The 21,905-nt window shown below is 34.1% G+C and overlaps 1 protein-coding gene across 2 annotated transcripts in view; it reads right to left on the bottom strand.

The window, feature by feature from the left end:
* The window catches only part of MYEF2 (myelin expression factor 2), a 32,509-nt gene that overhangs the window by 949 nt on the left and 9,655 nt on the right, over nucleotides 1-21,905 (bottom strand). Inside the window, exons 6-16 of one of the 2 annotated variants that reach the window (XM_081227797.1) lie at nucleotides 19,256-19,447; nucleotides 18,404-18,557; nucleotides 17,773-17,822; nucleotides 17,590-17,653; nucleotides 12,535-12,636; nucleotides 10,964-11,014; nucleotides 10,600-10,668; nucleotides 10,196-10,294; nucleotides 9,818-9,889; nucleotides 7,851-8,059; nucleotides 7,720-7,771 (exon numbers count right to left, since the gene is read on the bottom strand). In XM_081227797.1, the coding sequence (XP_081083923.1) occupies nucleotides 7,720-7,771; nucleotides 7,851-8,059; nucleotides 9,818-9,889; nucleotides 10,196-10,294; nucleotides 10,600-10,668; nucleotides 10,964-11,014; nucleotides 12,535-12,636; nucleotides 17,590-17,653; nucleotides 17,773-17,822; nucleotides 18,404-18,557; nucleotides 19,256-19,447 (1,114 nt within the window). The remainder of the gene's footprint in view (nucleotides 1-7,719; nucleotides 7,772-7,850; nucleotides 8,060-9,817; nucleotides 9,890-10,195; nucleotides 10,295-10,599; nucleotides 10,669-10,963; nucleotides 11,015-12,534; nucleotides 12,637-17,589; nucleotides 17,654-17,772; nucleotides 17,823-18,403; nucleotides 18,558-19,255; nucleotides 19,448-21,905) is intronic. The other variant, XM_081227798.1, reaches the window with a different exon arrangement.

The following is a 21,905-nucleotide window of genomic DNA, read 5'->3' as shown; positions in this document are numbered from 1 at the left end:
AAAATAAATTTGCTTAGGATTTAATATTTTATTAAAATAAAAATTTTTAATGTTAAATCCTTACTTCTAAAGTGAATTTTATAGCAAGATAAGGTAAGCTAGCACAAAATGACACCAAGTCACCATGCCTAATAACAAACTTACAAATTCAAACAAAATTATTTTTAGAAAAACAATTGCTCTTTTATGCCCAATCCCCTAATCTCTCTTCCTTCCCTTTTATCCTCCATTTCACTCTTTTATCCCTGAAAATAGTAGCAACTGCCCAGAAATTTAATTTTTACCAGGCCACAAAGAGCTCCGCTAATTCTGCTTTTCAACCACAGTGCCAAAGTCATTTATTCACTATGACAATTTGAACTCCATATGTAAGAGTGGCACCAAGTATATTACGGAAACAGGCATGGATGAGATACTGTAGATCTAAATCAGTAAAAGTAGAAAACAGTGATGATAAGAGCACAAAGAAGAACCTTAGAGAAGCTTCCAGGAGGAGGAAAACCAGACAATGGTTCTGTTTATAGTTAATATCATTACTGACTCTATACAGACTAGTATTTGAAATAAATGAATATCATTTATCAAAATACGTGGCCATAAAAATCCATCATCCAAACCAGAAACTTTAGAGAGTAAAAGGGAGAGTTATTAATAATTACACACAAATAACAGATGTAAACATTGAGACTATCCCCAGGCATACAAGTCTGTATGATAACCCAGTTCACACAGATTTAGATGTGAGGTGACTACTTGCCATAATGTTTCCCTCCCCTTGAATATTATAGTTGCCAGATCACTATGGGCTAATTTTAGTCTGGCAATAAAATCAAAGAGCCAGACATATTTAGTTCTATAAAGGGACAAAAAGAGGAAAAGAGGGGAAGGTAAAAGAAAAGGGCTTGGGCTTCCCTGGTGGCGCAGTGGTTAAGAACCCACCTGCTAATGCAGGGGACACGGGTTCAAGCCCTGGTCTAGGAAGATCCCACAGTCCGTGGAGCAACTAAGCCCACGCACCACAACTACTGAGCCTGAGCTCTAGAGACCGTGAGCCACAACTACTGAGCCCACGTGCCACAACTACTGAAGCCCGCACGCCTAGGGCCTGTGCTCTGCAACAAGAGAAGCCACTGCAATGAGAAGCCTGCGCACGGCAAAGAAGAGTAGCCCCCGTTTGCCGCAACTAGAGAAAGCCCACGCACAGCAACAAAGACTCAATGCAACCCAAAATAATAAATAAAATTAATTTTTAAAAGGGCTTATCAAAAAATTGCATAAGCCCTTTCCAGGTGATGGGATGAACTTTTAATCCCAATGCATGAGTAAGATTTTTTTTCCTGTTTAAATTTTGATCTGAATGATTTCCACCACATCCTAGACTACTTTTCTTCATTTGTTTATTCATCCATCCCTGCCCTGCCCCATTACTGCGTTTTTTTAAAACCAACTGATAGGTAATCACTCACCCACTCAATACTAATTAAATGGTTCAAGTTAATAAATATCACACTGAACCAAAACCATGATCTGTAACCCAAGCCAGGCAGTCTTTAACTGTGCTCTAAAAGTTATAAAACAGACTAATTCCCAGAAAAATTATTATAATGGTTAAAGTAGATCCGAAAAGTTTTTAACCTACAACAGGTAAAAAACCAAACACGCCCCTGTGCACCATTAGTGGGAATGTAAACTGGTGTTGCCACTATAGAAAACAGTATGGCAATTCCTCAAGAAATTAAAAATAGAACTACCATAAGATCCAGATCCAGCAATTCCCCTCCTGGGTACTTATCTGAAGAAAATAAAAACACTAATTAAAAAAGATACATGCACCCCTATGTTCACTGCAGCACTATTTACAACAGCCAAGATATGGAAGCCACCTAAGCATGCACTACTCAGCCATATAAAAGAATGAAATCTTGCCATTTGCAACAACATGGATGAAACCAGAGGGTATTATATGCTAAGTAAATAAGTCACAGAAAGATAAATACTGTATAATTTCACTTATATGTGGACTCTAAAAACCAAAAGAAATGAACGTAACAAAACAGAAACAGTTATACAGAGAACAAACAGGTGGCTGTCTGAGTGGAGGGGGCTGGAGAGAAGAAATAGGAAAGGAAGATTAAGAGGTACAAACTTCCGGGACTTCCCTGGTGGCGCAGTGGTTAAGAATCTGCCTGCCAATGCAGCCAACACCGGTTCGAGCCCTGGTCGTGGAAGATCCCACATGCCATGGAGCTACTGAGCCCGTGCGCCACAACTACTGCAGCCTGCGTGCCTAGAGCCTGTGCTCCGCAACAAAGAGAAGCCACCACAATGAGAAGCCCGCTCGCTGCAACTAGAGAAAGCCCGTGCACAGCAATGAAGACCCAACGCAGCCAAATAAATAAATAAAATAAAATAAAATGACATTATTAAAAAAAAAAAAAAAAAAAAGAGGTACAAACTTCCAATTGCAAAATAAGTAAGTCATGGGTATGAAATGTACAATGTGAGGAATATAGTCAGTAACTATGTAACATCTTTTTATGGTGATATATTGTAACTAGACTTATTGTGATGATCATTTGAAAAGTAGGGAAATATCAAATCACTGTATTGTGTAACAGGAACTAACATAGGGTTGTAGGTCAATTATACTTAAAAAGCAAAGAAACAAATTCACAGAAAAAAAAAGAGATCATTTTGTAGTTACCAGAGGTGGTGGGGGGGTGGGGGGGGTGGGGGGGTGGAGTGGAGAGGGGAAATTGGAGGAAGGGAGTCAAAAGGTACAAACTTTGAGTTATAAGATAAATAAGTACTAGGGATGTAATGTACAACATGATAAATATAATTAACACTGCTGATGAGTGTTACATATTAAAGTTGTTAAGGGAGTAAATCCTAAGAGCTCTCATCACAAGGAAAATCTTTTTTCTATGTCTTTAATTTTGTATCTATGAGATGATGGACGTTCACTGAACTTCTTGTGATAACCATTTTATAGGTGTAAGTCAAATCATTATGTTGTACACCTTAAATTTATACAGTGCTATATGTCGATTATATCTCAACGAAACTGGAAGAAAAAAATTTTTAAAAAAATACAGAAATCACATTTTCTAACAAACATCATAAAATGAAACTGGAGACTATATATATATATATATATATATTTTAAAGCTTTAAAGACAAATGCAGAGCAATTTCCAGAGTCTCTTAGTATCTCAAAACTCGGACCTGAAAAAAAAAGCAAGTTTAATTAAAGAAGCATACCTTGGTAAATGGGAGCACTTTACAGTGATTTTGAAGAGGACTGTGGAGAATTTTCAGGAGCTTTTAAGGTTAAATGTTCTTCATTATCCTAAATTTACCTGTTTTTCTTAACGTAAGTATCCCACCATAGGTTTATTAGCAATACTAAGGTTCACCCAAGCAAGAAATCTTCAAAACTTCAAAGGAAAATATGTAATAATCTCTTACAAAGTCTGTTAATCTCCCAGGACAAGTTTCTCTTTTTTTCTCTTAAATTTCCTCTGTTTAGGAATCATGACTCAAACCCCCAAATTCCTGACCTCACAATGATCTCAAGTCTTTTCTAGCTGACAAGGTCTATCAGCTAAGATACTTGAAACTTCTTACAGTTTGGACACTCAGGTTTATAGAGAAAGTGGCTTATAGATACTTGTTTCACAGTTAGATTGCCCCAAAAAAACCCTAGGTATAGAACTAGAAAGTCCTGTTTTCTAACTTTCTTCTTAATCCCATAAAAACACCAACTGAGATATTTTCTTTTCTAAAGATAAATAATTGAGGAGAAAAAAATTTAGTTTTAATTAATTAAAATCAGACTTCTCTGGTTTTGTACATGCTCCGAGGACTCTTTTTTTTTTTTTTTTTTGCGTTACGCGGGCCTCACTGTTGTGGCCTCTCCCGTTGCAGAGCTCCGGACGCACAGGCTCAGCGGCCATGGCTCACAGGCCCAACCGCTCCGCGGCACGTGGGATCTTCCCAGACTGGGGCATGAACCCATGTCCCCTGCATCGGCAGGCGGACTCTCAACCACTGCGCCACCAGGGAAGCCCCGAGGACTCTTAAATGACTTAAATATCTACTGATCTTGTGTGATTCCAAGAAAAACAAAATAGGGCTGCTATTTTAGCAACAGTATAAGAGTATGCAATGAGAAATCAGTATTACAGTAATCAAAGATACTGCTGTTACATATACTAACTACAAAACATGACTCTCCTGCAAAAAAAGAAATCTTTCTACTTTATTTAACTCAGCCTATTAAGTAATCTTGTGGGATATACTCTGGAAAATAATGATGTAAAAGCATATCTAAAAACAGACCAAATTAAAGCACAAATAAATAAATAAATAAATAAATGGTTTAATAAAACCTACTTCCAAAGTACAGCTGTAACATAACCACAGGACAAGAAAGCAAAATCAGATATTCTGTAAGAAACTGTAATTATGATATGGGGGACAAAGTTTGAGTGTTTCTTTACAAACATAAGAAAGTGACTATCTATGAATATTCTTCATATATTGTTTTTACTCTTACTGCATTATTTTTACTGTTATGTTAGAGTCCACTAGCCATGCTTGAAGCACCATGTGTTTTAGTAAATAAAATCCACCACAAGTCTCCATTTTCTATGCAGTTAACAGGTAGCATACTGATGTAAAAAATGAAAATAATGGAAACCTGTGGAACAACGTTATATTTGGTATGGTTTATAGCAGGAATAATTAAGAATGGGCTTTCCTTGCACTGCAGTTCTAATACACACTAAGCCAGAGTATAGTTAAAGTGTATAGACAATATGGAAGTTTGAAAAACTACACCTATTTGACTTCATTAACACAACCTGAACTAATGCGGGGTCCAACTCTGAATGGGTCAGTTATTTATACTCAGTCTTCTTAAAAATGTGTATTGAGGAATTACATATAGCAAAATAAAAGAAGATCTACTTTACTATACTCACTTCCTTCTCATCTTGTTATATTTGGGGATATCTGAACACATTTTTTCCTGAATTATACCCGCTAAGGAAATGTTGTATTGAGGGTTATATAACTCATACTCCAACATTTTCTCAATCTTTGTAATTGCCCCACCAAGGACAATTAACCACTCAAGACCTTTAATAATCAGAGGGCTTGGTGATGGGCCATTTACTAGCAGTTACTGTCTAGAGGAGAGCATGGAGTACCACTAGACTCCTACTAAGAAGTAATCAAGAGAATATACTTACTCACCTTGGGCTCAGGGGGTTAAAAAAATAGCAAAAAACTGACTTCTACTGTGAAAAGGGGGCACTACTGGCTTGGAGCAGGTTAAAAACAAACTTTCCATTCTAAGAAAGAAAAGCTCTAAGATTTGAAAATAAATAAAGTGATGTGGCAGAAAAATAGATGGTTCAGTTCATACAAGCCAGATAATTTCCATAGCTGTCAATAGCTGGACACTTAATTCTATAAATTATTACTGTAACTTATCTTCCTTTCCATCAATGTAAGTTCAAGGTTAAAAACAGGAAGATGGTAGGAAATTATTTAGTATGGTATTACTTTAATATAAATCTGAAAGTCAAAAGCTTTTACAATTAGAATTGAGAAAAAATGAAAAATCATTACTCTCATGATATAATACAGACTGATCAAAAAGGGACATAAAAATAGAGCTAAAATAACAGAGTTAAGCACTTTATTTTATTGGCTAAAATGTTGTACAGATTTTTTAAATGTAGATTTGGGGACTAGTTTTTCCTTTTAAAAAATGTTTTTGAATTGTTGATGTCCTTCTGTCAAAACAATGCCAGCAACAAGTATAGAAGCCCACCAAAAGACCTCAAATTTGCTGCAACCCTTGCTCATATCTGATCTTGAAAGGAAATCTGCCTACGTACAAGGAAACAGTCAACTCAGTATTGGTCACATTTTCACTAATGTCATTTGTTTGCCCCACTTTGTTCTTTATCTTGTTTCATTTCTACTTTGTAAAATAAAGTCATATGTCATCTGGAGATTCTTTTTCACTGAAACTACAACAGCAGGGATTATCTATACTTGCTGCCACCGCTCTTCATTTGATGGATCTCACTAAGGCCGTAATGTGCTCGTTTCCCCTGTAGCCTATGGGATTCACAGCTAGATGCTGCTTACTCACCCTGGTGGATCTCCTTACTTCTACAAAGACTACCAACACCTCAAAACTTGATAATTCTGCTTTCTCTTAGTAGCGACTATTTACTAGTTGACTTGTTTACAGCAACTTTTTTATCAAGAAAAATTATCTTTCTCTTCTTTGAATAAAATGTAAATAAATATAAAGATGATCAACAAAAAGGAGCCACTAGAACATTGTAGACAGATCCACACTGTATGTTCTTTGAAGGCAGGGGTGGTATCTTACTTTCTTCCCCTTTCTAATCCTAATGACAAGCAGACTACCCAAAATACAATATCTGTAGATTTACTTAATAAATAACCAAATAAATGAATGAAGATCTTTTCAGAATGCTTAACTCATTCATAACATTTAATAAACTCCTACTATACGTGCAGAGGCAATGAAAGGTGCTAGAATAAAAAGATTATGGTTTTTGCCCTCAAGGGCCTCCAACTGGGAGGGAAGAAAACATGTGAACAGATTACTATAAGAAAGTTAGGTATAAAGTACTCTGAGAACACATTAGAGAACAGTTTCCAGAAGGATCACTTTGATCCCTTGTGACAGTGGCTACAAAGGCTACTTTTGTGGGAGAACACTAAACTTATCCCCTTCATGATCTCCAGAAATTAAAGATATATTCCAAATACTCTTAACTTTCCATTAACTCTCAAAGGTTGAATGTACCACTTTTACTTAGCTATTTTTCATCATTATATCCCATCTACATAGTTGTACTATTAATAATTATACTCTCTGGGTTACCATGCAATAACAAAAAAATACTAGCAGGAAATCTGTTACTTTATTCTACTCACACTAAATCTCTCATCATTACAAGAAATCTGTTACTTTGTTTTACTCACACTAAATCTCTTATCATTACAAAAAAAAAAGGCCCTCTTTTAAAAGTAATAAACCACCTAATCATCTACAGACCTAATGAACATATTACGGTCGTATAGGTAGTATCATTATAGCCAAGAACAGTTTATAAAAGGAACAGAAGGGCCACCAAAATGTACCTGTCTAAGGCATTCTAGGCAGTGGGTTCTACGCTATCAGCTAAGTTTCCTTTATCGTATAGGTGACAGAGTGCGCAGAATGGGTCTCATCTATTAACTCCATATCACTTGGATGTCAGCATTTCATTGGGTCATGTTGACAAAGCACTGTACTACATTATAAACAAAGAAATAAATATACCATTCGTTAGTATTTCCCACATAAAAAACATCCTTTTAAATTCAAGCACTGATGATATTAGTAACCATTTAAAAATCAGGTAATAAGATAAGCCCTTTCTTTATCCACAGGAGACAATGTCAGACTCTACTCTAAATCTTGTTATTTAGTAGTAATTTGCACTGCTGTATGTCAGAGGATAGCAAAATAATTCATTTCTTTGAAGTGGAATTAAACCTGTCATACTACCCAGGAATAAGCATCCGGACAGGTAAAGGTCTAAGCAGTATTTAAAAGTTTAAAATCAAGTTTTCCTCCATAATCAATATCAATATATCTACAGTCATTGGCATACTTACCACACTGACTGAATTTCTCTTTTAGTTTCTGCCAAGTCAAGTCAAAAGGCAGCTAGAATGAAAAAAGGTATTAGTAACAGATATACAAGGAAAAAAATAATTTTAAGTATACTTTACATTTAGTTGCTTACATTTCTGACAAATATCTGGTTGCCTTTGGAGCCTATTCTGTCTCTCATTCCGCTTCCCATAGGACCTGATAAAAATCCTCGATCCATATCGATGCTCCTTTCCAGTATAGCTCCTATACCTGGTCCCATTCTATCAAAGCTGGAACTCATCCGATCCAGTCCCATCCCCATTCCTCCAGTCACACTGTTCATGCCACCCATTCCACCACCTGGATTTTCAAGAAGGGAAGGGAGGATTTGGGAGTTTGGTGTTTTTATTTTAAAAACAGAAGGAAAAGGAGAAGGAAGAGGAAGAAGGAGAGAAAGAGGAGGGAATCATTTTTGAGAAAGAAAGAGAGAAAAATTAATTCATTTATGTAATTAGACAATATATAAACAAAATTATTTTTATACACACTATAACAATCTTCCAAGGAACAGATTTTAATTTTGTATGTATTCAGTTAGTTGAATGTTAATGGCTAACTGAATCTGTTCATACTATTATACATATACATTTCTAAAAAATTATATTCTGATCATAAAACATAAGTTATATAAATTTTCTATCAATGACTTTATTCATTAATGTTATAGTAGTCTGTATCCTCATTTTTATCTTTTAATAATACCAAGCTTAGTAATTGTTAGAACAAAGACATATGGGGTAAATTCAAATAATTACAACTCCAACATATCAACTGTTGCTCTCATCATACTTGTCCTACATAATATTCTTTTCCTAGCTTACCTTTCACCTCAGTATCTTGTTTCGCATATAATTGCTCTTTTCATATCAATTCAATTTTCAATAACCACCGAAAAACCTAACTTTTAGTCTCTATGTTATACAGAACTTGTGGAGATAACAACAAAAACTGGAATCGCGCTCCTTTAGCCAGAGCTTAAAAATCTAGCTTGTAGCTCGTACCCACTTGATTCTTATACATTGAGTCCCCTTTAACTATTCCAATCCTACTCTTTCTCAATCGTATCCTTTTTTCTCGTACCTAATATACCCATTCTAAAAATTAACATCACCCTCAAATTGGCTTTCTATGAATAACAAATATAAGATTAGGGGAACAGAAGTATAAACACTGAGGTGAAAAAGGAAGGTAGGGAAGTTATGATTAACAGGAAAATGGCCAAGGCTGAAAAGATGATGAAAAGAAGGAATAAAATGAGAAGCAAGGTACAATGGAAGTAAGTATCTTCAGCTGACAAGATTTTTTTAACTCACTCTTAGAAGAGTTCAAGTAGACTTTGTTTCCTATTTGTGAGTTTTCAATCAATTAAAGGAAGTCGGTAACTATGGAGAGCTCACATAGACATGGTTCAGTAAGCAACACGGGTCAAAAACTAAGCCTTGTGTTAAGGCTTAATATAAGGCCTAAAATGTAGTAGTGGAAACAGACGGAAGAAATTTGGCATTCCCCAGTTTTGCAACAATAGTACTCTTGATTCTATCAAAGAAAAGGTTTAAGAAGCAAGGAAATAAGCATTTCTTTTAACCTTGCCCTCAACCTCAGGAGGTCTCCAGAAGTGTTAGATCTGAGGCGATTCACCTGTGTTTACCAAAAGACACAACTTTTTTTCACAGATGAAATAAGCTAGTCTCCCCAACAGCAGTTATAGAGAATAAGCAAAGAGACAGAGTTGGTGCTAAAGCTAATGTTGTTCGTGACATATGATCAGAAAAAGCCCCAGATTCTTTAGTTGGAATAAAGGTTCTTGAATTGGGTGACAGTTAACACATATTCTGGTGTTAGTTTAGAAATGTCAAAGAAGTAAAATTCAAAGTTAGTTTAGAAATTTCCAACAGCGATAAACAGTAAAGCTCAATAAATATCAAAGTTTCTCTAAATTATGACAAGTCATATTAACATATAAGAACAAAGTATTACAATACTACAATAACTACTCTTGCAAAGTTTTTTGCAAGTATTCAAATATTACTGTAAAATTCTAGTAAAATTTAAACCTACTTATTCCAGATCCTACTGGACCCATGTTAGAAGCTCCTATTCTTCCTGCAAACCCTCCAATCATTGCACTGCCTAAACAAGGATGGAAAGATAATATACTAATTAATTTTAAATAATCATACTTTAAAATTCTCAAGGTATTATGCTCTCAGAAGATGTACAATAACTGAAAAGTATAAAGTCTTCTACAAATAGGGTTCAAATATGTAAGACACTGAAAAAGAGAGCTAGTACATTAAAACCTCTTAAGTATTTTTCTTCAAGTAATAAATTGCACGAAACATTATAAATTTCTAATTTTTCATACAAAAAAAGACAGCCAAACTTTGAAAAATACAGCCTGCAAAAAGAAAAGGAGAAGTAAACAGCCAGCCCTACCAAGTCTACCAAAGGAATCTCCAAAGCCTCGATTTATTCCAATATCACCACGTCCAAAATCTCTCTCCATGCTACTAGTCATCGCACCACGGTATAGCTCTGAAAAGATTATGCAACAAATTAACCCTTTTTCAAGTATTATCAATAAACAGTAATCCATTTAGGAACTTATTGAAACTAAACTGTAATGACAGCAAAAGTCACAATACAAGAAGTCCATGATATACCCAACCTACTTCACATGACACAGATATCCCAGTCCCGCTCTGCCTGTCCCTATCCCCTGGTGCCCATACATCCTCTGAAAACATCTACAGTATCCATTCCTAAGTAAAGGGGGGACACTTTTAATAATGGGGAAAATGAAATGTAGCAAACACATCCCATTATATACATTTACCTACCTCCCATTCGACCAACTCCTCCAAATCCTCCCATGCTACTCATTGCTTCCAGACCACCAAACCCAATTCCTATGGAATAAAGATTAAGTTTGAGATCTGTCAGTTATATAGCTGAAAGGTACATTTTGTAAATATTAAGTCTCATCAGTAAGCTCTTCATCCACCCTACCTTGTGCAACTGCTTTTTAACACATCACCTTCCATATCCCTTAAGTATATACTAGGCTCAATTTCTGCTAGCAGCATTTAGGAGGTGAGCCAGCAATAAACCATGACTTTTGTTTCCCTTGGAATTCTCAACGTAGTTTCTAACTTACTAAACATGGTGATGGGTACATACAAGAAAACAAATGCTTATACATACCTCCTCCAATTCTATTCATTCCTCCAAAACCTGGACCATCCATTCCCATACCTCAAATAAAATACACAATATGTACTTTCAGTAAATCTTATTTTAATGACTAAAGAATGACATAATGCAACACAGCAAAATAGATACCAATGGTCTAGTCACAGTGGAATACTAGAGAAGCAGCAGGGCACAGATGGGACGGTTTAAAGTGCTATGCCACAGCAGTTGTCTAATCATGAGTCTTCAAAAAGGCCTCTGAATATTTATTAGACAAGAAAACAAAATTCACTGGTCATACTCACATTCAGTTAGAGAATATCTAGGACTAGGTAATCGTTCATTTTTTTTTTTCAGCTCAGACACACAAATATCACTACAGCAGATTGAGAGATCAGGTCAGAAAGTAAGGACTCCTTTAAACATGGCAGCTAAGGGAGCAGTAAAAAATGAAAGAATAAAAATAGTATGTGTTTAGGAGGGTAGAGGGCCTAAGAGTAAGGGAGAAGATTTCCATCTGTTTAGATCATAATGATTACCATAACTATCCTCACAATTTAAAATGTAACTATAACATCTCAACAAAAATAGAAACCAGATAGCATTAATTAGTCCATCAATTAAAACAGCAATTCTCAAAATATGGTCTAAGGACCTTTGAGGGTTCAATAGGTCAAAACTCCTTCATTATCCAAATAACACTAAGATATTGACTGTTTTACTCTCATTTTCTCATGAGTATAAGGTGGAATTTTCCAGAAACTACATGATAGATGACACTGTAACAAATTGAATGCAAAAGCAGATATAAGAGCATGACTGTCTTGCATTAAGCCAAACATTAAAGAGATGTACAAAAAGGTGAAATAATATCACTCTTCTCACTAATTTTTGTATTGGAAAATACAATTTATTTTCTTAAAACTTACATTCATTTTAACACATAATGGGTTTATCACTGTTATCTTAAATAAATATGTAAATTCTTTTACATTTCTAAGTTTTAATTTCGAATACAGTAAAATTGACAAATATAACTACATAAACAAAAGCACTTTGGGGTCCTCAACAAATTTTAAGAGTATAAAAGGGTTCTGAAACCAAAAAGTTTAAAAAAATCAATCTTCAAACATAAACTGTAGGTTAGTCTATGTGAATAGCCAAACAGCTATCTGAAAAGTTACCCTCCCAACTAGATATTCAAACTTAAATTGCTTATATGGTAGTATTTCAGCCATTCCACAAATATTGTATATCCATGATACACAAGGCATAAACTATGTTGAATATTCTCCTTCTACCTTAAAGACAATTCAAAATCTAAAAGGCTAAAGGCTAGCTAAAAGTGCTAAAAGGCTAGCTGTAACGTGGCTGGCCTCAGAGGAACCCTCCTGACCTTTTGTTCAACCTCTTTCATGTTCTCTGCTCTCAAAGGTTTCATTCCTTTTTCAGACTAAAGTAACATCTTAAATATTCAACTATAAACTACAGTCCTTTAAATATTATTACAAACTAGTAAATATAAGCTTTTAAATGTAGCAAATGTATCATTTAAAAAGAAATAATAAAGTTAGAATACTCACCACTTGGACCTAAATTTCCCATTACACCACCTATGTTCAACTGGCTGGCACTAATAGGCTGTCCACCTGGACCAAGTCCCATTCCAATGCCTCCAAGACCACCTAAAACACAAATAAGAATATTATTACCAACTCATATATGATCAATTAACTGGCACTGAAAAATTTTTTAAAGCTATATGCCTGTAGTAGTATTTCTAAAATTTTGCAAATTTGTAAATAAGAGCACCAGTTCTTGTTTTCGTTGGAATGCAGCACATTGAAGCCTCACTATAATATCATTTACTAATGAGAAGTGTTTTATGAAGCAGATCCATCTTATATCCCAGTTAAAGGCATACTGAAAGAGTAATGAAATACCAAGAGGATTTTGAACCACCTTATAAATGACATACACATCTGAAAATAAGAATCTTGCTTGAATCTGTAGACCCTCTTAAAACCTAGGAATTACTTTTCAGATGGTTCAAATAAAACTAAAACGTCAACAAACATGAAAACATTGAATAAAGCAAACGTTACATTACCTAGTTTTATCACTGACATAAATATTTATTTATATAAATAAATACATTTATTTATATTTATATGGTATTTTAATTTATATACTATGGTATACAGTATTTTCACATCTATTATCCACAGATGAGGTAATTTTTGAGACCGTTAAGTTACTTGTACAATGCCATTTAACTACGTGATTAAGCTAAGACTAGAATTCAAGTTTTCTGTCTCTAAATCCAGTATTCTTTTTACTTTCTCTCTTAAACTAAGTTCACCGAAAAGAGACTGTAAGAAGATAATCTGATGACTTAAAGACTGTGGGAACTGTTTTATTCTACTAAATCTGAGTTTGGCTAAAAAGTTCTTGCTAGTCAATGTAGCAATTAGTAAGTGGTAAGGGCTGAGAAAACCATATACTATATATATATTTTTAAAAAGAGTACAGAAGCATGTCGTGTTAAATTGGAGAGAGATCAATGTGACCTGGTAAAAGAAATATCTTTTTTAGCTCAGTCCCTAAAAATGGTTCAAAGCAATAGCACACTTGACTATCAACAATGCTCATGTCTACACCTAAAACTCTTATTTTCCTCTCTGATATCACTCTTCACTAAAAGGAACCAGGGCTCTTTGAAAGTAGGCCAATCTCATGTCTTTGAACAAGAAAAATCTTCATGGATCTGGGAAATCCCATTCTCACCAGAAAGTAATAGCAGAGGCATAGGAAATGAGAGGTCCCCACTTGCCAAGTTATAATAATTTGAGAAAAAGAAGTGGAGGGTTGGGGAGAAAGGAAAAAAATAGGGAGGTTAATAATGATTAACTTAACTAAAACAACAAACTGATTCTGTTAAAGTCTATGAGTTCATATTACATCTCAATAGAAAAGAGTACATAAAACCATAAATCTTGAAAAGAACAGATATAAAAGTATGAATGTAATTTTAAAATCTAAATAAACTGAAAAGTACTAACAGTGGAAAGGTAAATCAAAAGCCCCTACTTTATAAAACCAGGATATTAATAGATGACACCCTGAGGGATAAGGAAGGGCAGGAAAGGACTGCCCTACAAAGGGAGAACAGGTAATATTCAAAGACATATAAGCTGAGAATTTTCGAGAATTTATTTTAAAAAACTGAATTCTCAATTGTGAAAGCCCAATAAACAGTAATCCACATCCACACTGTAGTAAAACTGCATGCCAAAGACAAAGATCTTAAAATCAGCTACATGAAGAGCACAGCTTATCTATAAAGAAAGGACAGTTCAAATGATAGCTGACTCGATAGCAACAATAGAAGCCAGTAGACTGGAATATTTTTAAAGTGTTGAGAGAAAATAAGTACCTTAAACTATATAACCAGTGAAACTATCTTTGAAGACATTTATAGACAAACCAAAATTACGAGAATTTACTAACAACAGATACTCACTGAAAGAGCTTTTAAAATATATGCTTCAGGGGAAAAAAATAGTGCCAGGGCCTGTGAAAGCAGATGATAAGTAATAATAATGCCTAATTTGTGGGACCAGAAACAAAGCAATATATAACTAAAACATTGAGCAATAACAACATATAATTCAGTAGGAAAGTGATTAGAATTAGAGCATTCAAAGGTCATTCTACTATTGAGAATAACTATATTAACTTCAGACTTTATATAGACATATTAAAATATCCAGAATAACCACCAAAAGAGAAAGGTAGGAGAAAAATAAATATAAACATTTGTAAAACACAGAAAAATAAAACACAAAATAAGATAATGGGAATTAATCCAAATAAATCTACAAATGTGAATAAACAAAACAAAGCTGTTGTATCTACATTACTATTAGAAAAATAGTAGTTACTAAGTATGAAATCACTCTATAATGATAAAATCTTGATTCACTAAGAAAATATATCAGTTCTAAACCTGCATGCACCTACTGAATTAGTTTCAAAATAGTTCAAGTAAAAACAAGAAAAAATATGCAAATTCACCATTACAGCAGGGGATTTTACCATAAACTTATCTCAGTAATTGATAGCACAAGCAGACAAAATTACTAGCAGAGATATAATTCAAATGATTAACAAACTTGATTTAATGGACATATACAGAACAGTATACTGCACACCTGAAGTATTTATTAAAATGTATCATATATTAGGCCACAATGCAAAGTCCAAATTAATTAATTGATTCCAAGGAATCACAGAGACCATCTTCTATGACCACACTGTTAAGTTAGAAGTTAGTAAGAAAAAAAGTTTACATTTGGAAATTCAAAAATATATGACTTAGGAAGAAATCATAATGGCAATTTAATAAAAATTAAATCACAATAAAGACACTCTATAGCAAAATTTGTATATAGTGGCCAAATTTAGTCCTAACTACTTGTATTAAAAAAGAGGCTGCAAATTAGTGAAGTACACATTCAACTTAAGGAGTTAGGACAAAAATAAGAGACTAAACCCAAAGAAATAGAGAAGGAAATAAAACTAAGAGAATAAATTAAAATATAAAAAATGGAACTCACTTCTTTGAAAGCACTAATAAAACGGACAAATCTCTAAGAAAAACTGACTAAGGGGGCTTCCCTGGTGGCGCAGTGGTTAAGAATCCGCCTGCCAATGTAGGGGACACGGGCTCGAGCCCTGGTCCGGGAAGATCTCACGTGCTGCAGAGCAACAAAGTCCATCCACAACTACTGAGCCTGTGCTCTAGAGCCTGCGAGCCACAACTACTGAGCCCACGCACCACAACTACTGAAGCCTGCGCGCCTATAGCCTGTGCTCTGCAACAAGAGAAGACACAGCAATGAGAAGCCCATGCACCGCAACAAAGAGTAGCCCCCGCTCACCGCAATTAGAGAAAGCCCATGAGCAGCAGCAAAGACCCAATGCAGCAAAAAATAAATAAAATAAATACATTTTTTTAAAAAAAGAAAAAAAGACAAATTGCAAACCACTGGAATTTAAAAAAGAACTATAGATGTGGCAAAAATTTAGAGACTATTTTATGCCAATAAATCTGAAGATGAAGAAAAACAGTAAAATTCTCAGAAAAGTAGAAATTATCACAATTGAGTCAAGAAGCAATAGGAAATATGAACAATAAATAGTTAAAAATCTTCCCACAAACAATACAAGGCCAGTTCTACAAATAATTTCTAGAACATTGAGAACATATTATTCTAAGACAAAAAGAACAAAACACTCAACTTAGTATTGTTTCTAATAACAAAAAATTAGAATAACCTAAAAAATATATATGTAAAATGTGGTATTAGCAGTTAAAATAAAGGAACTAGAGCTACAATCTATCAACATAAATCTCAGAAACAATGTTAAACCAAAACCAGCAAGTTGCAGAATAATAGGCACAATATAATTTCACTCACACCAAATTTTAAATCCAGCAAAACAATTTCATATAATGTTTATGGATGTATAAATGTGTGATCACATTATTAAAACCTAAATGATAAACACTGTATTCATAAGTTGTTTCCTCTAGGTAAGGTATCTAGTGGGAGATGGTAGGGGAGAAGAATCTTTATCTGTAAAATTTTATTTTAAAGAAAAATCACCTAAAACAAATATGGTCTACACAGCTACACTAGTGATTTTATATTTGTCTGTATATTTTAAATATTTTATGGAAAAAAACTTAAATAATAACCAGAGAAAATACAACAAAAAGTAAGAACACGAGATAGTATTTACTGAGTGCTTACATTATGCCAGAACTGTTCTAAGTGCTTTACATATACTATATATTAATTCATGTAATACTCATGCCAACCCCATGAAGTAGGTACTATCAAGCATCCTCATTTTGAACATGGGGTATTGAGACACAGATGTTAAGTACATCATATTGCTGTTTTATAATCCTTTGGAAAACAATTTGATAATAGTGATCAATGCGCATACCTGAAAACCTGTAAATCTACATCAAGATATCTATCTTAAGGAAATAACCAAAAACATACCAAAGATTTGTATACAAAAAGAAAGAAAAAGAAAAAACTCTATTGGTGATTAAAGGGAAAATGTTAAAATACCTAAAATATACATAACAGTGAAATAGTTATGGAGCATCCATATGATAGATTATTAATAGCCAATAAATTTTGGAAAGAACTTTTAACATAGAATAATGTTTTTGTTAAACAAAAAAATAGAAAATTATTTATATGGTAGTTCTCAACTATGTAAAAAAATACACCTAGAAGGAAAGACTGGAAGGAAATGCACAAAAATGTTATAATGGAGGTTACTTATGGGTGGTAAAATCACAACGATTTTTTTTCCCCCTCACATATGAGCTTAACAAATTTTTTAGTATATATTGCTTTTATAATCAGGAAAAACTACAAAAAGAAAGAAAAGTGTCTGTCACATATAATCAATTATGCCAAACTAGCTCCATAACTCCAAACACCAAACTGTGGGCAACTTGGGAAGTAGGCACAAAAATAAAGTTTTGCTTAGCATATAATGAAATTGAAAAAGAATAGTCTGTATTACTTCTAATAATAGCTTTTACTTACGTGGTAATTGTGGTGTTTTACTATCATGTGAACGGTAGTCTTCATGAGGGACAGACTTGTCATCCTAATTGCAAAAAAGTTTATTATATGGTTAATATATAATTTAAAAGATCTGTAACATAGAAGAGAGCAGATAAAACATTTGAAGAGGTTGGAGAGTTGAAGTGATATACAGGAACTCACCATTTTCACATGCATAGGTCTATCAAACAAAAACTGCCCATTGAACATAGCTGTTGGTTCAGTCAAGGAAAGCCAGTTAGGCAACTATGAAATTATACTTGAACACAAACACATTTTTAATAATCATATTTAGCATCAGACTATCTCTGTTATTTTAAAAAACATCCTTAGTATTTTACTTATTTGTATTAGTCTATTCCGCATACTCAAAAATCTTCAGTTCTTTGCTTTATAGTTTTATTTTATAAATATCTTTTAATTCAACCACTGCAAAAAGAAAATTAACAAGGCTTCATTTAAAGCAACTGTATTAATGCACAATGAATTACATTACTGTCAACAGCATGTATACAATTAGTTGTGGTAGGAAGAGAAAGTAGAAAAAAGTTCATACCAGGCCTATACAATATGGCTAATTCAAGTTTTAAGAGTGACTTTAGTACTTGGACATAGTAAAGGTTTTATGTGCTGGAGACCAAATTCTAATACACATTTCTAAGCCAGGCAACCTTAAATTCCATAATCCCCACAAAACGGTATCAAACTGCAACCTTAAATTCCATAATCCCCACAAAACGGTATCAAACTTCTTCAACTTTATTAAATAATGCTAAAGTGTAAATCAGGATACAAATTGCTTGAACTGCTTCAATTGCTTGTTCAAAAGTGACTGTGCCCATTCCTCTGCTCTTGCCATCTTTGTCTTCTTTAATATCTGCCCGCTTTACAGTTCCAGCTATGCTGAACACTTCCTTTAGCTTCTTCCAACCAACTTTGAAGTCAAGCTTAATATAAAATTATATAAAGTTACATACCTATTAACTCCTCTCCCCACTTATAAATAATACAAATCTTTTCTAAACTCTCAAAAATATAAAGAACTATAATTCTTGTTAAACAGTGTATCAATAGTCTTCACGTAGAAACATCTTAAACTGTTAAAGATCGGTTAAGCTACATCTACATTGTTCCTTACCCTTAATTTTTTTAATTCCCAAAACAGTCTCTCAGAGCTGCTCAATCCTGTTTTGTACATTTGAAACTTTCATATCTATTTTTACTGACAGAAATTCAGATTTTGGAAAGTATGGTTGATATCACTGACTTCCAAAAGCTTAGAACAAATGACAAACCAACTACCACATGCACATTCACAAATATCAAATATCAAAGCTAAAGAAAGAAATCCATTTACCAGTATGAACAAAAATCACATATAATGTAAGTACATAATTTCAAGAACTGCTTAAGTATTTATAAATTCCACAGTTCTGTTTTAAAAAATCCTAAATACTCGTATTTACACTCTGACTTTATATTTATGGACTTAAATTGGGTTTGAGTTTACAATAATTACTGTTTTGCTTAGTTAAAAACAAGCAAAATGTTCTATAAACCTATGACCCATTCATCTAATTAAATAATCTCATGATTAGAACTAAATATCTGAATGGCAAATTTTTAGAGTAAAGCTTAAACTTACATTAGCAACAAAAATTGTGGAACCAAGTCTACCAGCCTGCAAATTACTGATAACCTCAGGAGGAATGTTTGGATTATTGAGAATGGAAGGTGGTAAATTCATCAATCCCGATCCCATGTCGGGTACATGTCCTCCTGGAAATGATCCTCCTGTTCGTTGCAGTGCCCTACGAGCATTTTCTCCATCAGGATCCTATAACACACAGTGAATGTTAAATGCCACCAGATACATCAGTAAGTCTATATCACTAAAATAACAACTTCAAATTCTACAGCAGCTATCCCAACTGGCTCAAATTAGTGGCCCTCTTGAAGAGTGAGCTTTTTTCTCATCCAGAGAATTCAGTCCCATAAAAACCTGTGGATAGACAAAAGATTTCAGTCTCCAGGGATGTCAATTAAATACCTCTTTCCAATCACTAAAGTCACTTAAGAACTTGAAATTAGTTTAATTTTGTCCTCATACAGGTATACAAGTATATGGCACACACACATAAATCCACATAACTCAAAGAGGAACAAAATACTTACTGTGACTCTTATTCTGACCACTATATGCCCAATGTAATGCCAAATTCATACTAACTCAAAGCTTTCAACAGAAGAACAGCCTGTTATAAAACCCCCGAATACTGGGGTAGAGGGGAACTGTTATAATGTGTAAATTTCATTCCCGAACAAAATACAATTATCCACCTTCCAACCTCTTTCCATCCTCAACAATGATTATGATCTGAGATGGAGGGAGAAGGGAGATAAAGAAAGGCATGAAGAATGGTACTAAACATTGGTTGGTTTTTGTTTTTGGTTTCTTTAGTTCATTGACTTTTAAGAGAAATATGCTGCCTTTAAACAAAGCAAAAAAGGCAAGGTTAAACATACTTCTCACTCATCTCAGTAAGTAGAGTACAAAAAACAAACAAAAACCACATAAACACACAGATAGACTATCATCTGCAATACCAAATGATTATGATATATGTAACCATAAACTCTACTCTGCTGGCCTCCATCTGGGAATACTAATAAAAAGAAAGTTGGATGACTTTAATAAATTTTCTAGAAAGGCTGGAAAACAGAAGGTGAAGTGAATGTAAGAATAAAGATATTCTGGCATCCAATGTATTCCATCACCATGAAGAAATAAAAAGAAATACAAAAGCAAAGAAATTGATGTTTTGAAGAATGCTATAAAACTCTTCAAGTTAATAAATAAATGCTTCAGGTCTAAGGTTTCAAAACCTTGCACAAATACAAAACTTAGAATAGTGGTTACCTATGGGGGAAGGAGGAGGACATAGCAGGGAAGATGCTTCATGAACCACTAAGATAGTCAGATTGTTTGTCCTTTACATCTTAACATTAATAAAACATATTGTTATATTTTGATTTTTTTAGGTATGACATATAAACATATATACACACAAAAATATAAACACACATATAAAACATATATAAAATACAAATTATGTAAAACCACCTACTATATAGCATGATTTTTATTCCTCTTTTCTCCTTAGATGTCAGCCTGCCAGTCACTGCCTGCTACTGCCATGAGAGGGCCTATAATAAGTTTACAACTGCTACTAAACCTCACTTAATTAAATTTAAAAATGCAATTCTAGTATCTGTTAATGAACATTGGAAATATACTTTTCCCTAGACTCGAACTAGTATTTCTCAGCACTGATCCCAGCCACCCATGTGAAAACCAGATAATTCCAAGAAAGGGACCTTTAGAGATATTAATCCAAAAAAGTTAACTGAATAAAGAATACTTCATCATTTAGCCAGGCCAAACTCAACCATTTTTCTCTTTAGGAAGTAAAAAAATGGGAGTATCCTATATCAACTTGGATCACATAACTCTATTATAGGATCTCTGAAATATTACTGAGGATCTACAATGTGTTAAAACTTAAAAGAACACAAACAATACGGGCTTGGCCTTTAGCATCCAATAAACTTTTTTTCCAGTTTAAAAAAAAAAAGACACAGAATCTATAATACTTGTCTTTTTTTTTTTTTTTTGGCCGCACTTTGAGCCTCGTGGGATCTTAGTTCCCCGACTAGGAACTGAACCCCGGCCCTCGGCAGTGAGACCACAGAGTCCTAACCACTGGACCGCCAGGGAATTCCATATAACACTGGTCATTTGAAGAGGAATAGGAAACATCATAAAAAAGCAAGTCATAAATCTCAAAACAATAATTTCCCAAATGGTGGCTGTTCTACAAATGTCACCCTTATGGGAAATTATTAGGTTATCAGCACATTTCCGGAAAACTGGTCCTGGCTTACGCATAAAAATTACCAAATAAATGGCTGGCACAGATTACAACAGTCTAAACTTTCTCTACCAATTTTCTACATCTCAGTCAAAACATTTAAAAAGAAAAAAAAAGAAAGGAAAGAATAAGCCCCTAGGCTCAAATAGAATTAGAGAAATTCAGAAGCTGACTCCAATAAAGGGATATGGGATACCTGTATTTGTTGGCAGCATGGCCTTTAATTTTAAGCTATTATCACCTCATATCCAGGAACAAGAGACCAAGGACCAGTAACACTCCCACCTTGGGCGGGAATAACAACAATCAAAATTATTATTACAGGACTTCCCTGGTGGCACAGTGGTAAAGAATCCATCTGCT

The sequence above is a fragment of the Mesoplodon bidens genome, assembly GCF_964165515.1.
Source record: "Mesoplodon bidens genome assembly, chromosome: 3".
Taxonomy (NCBI): domain Eukaryota; kingdom Metazoa; phylum Chordata; class Mammalia; order Artiodactyla; family Ziphiidae; genus Mesoplodon; species Mesoplodon bidens.
Note: the sequence above shows the minus strand (reverse complement) of the source record. Positions and strands in the feature narration are given on the sequence as shown.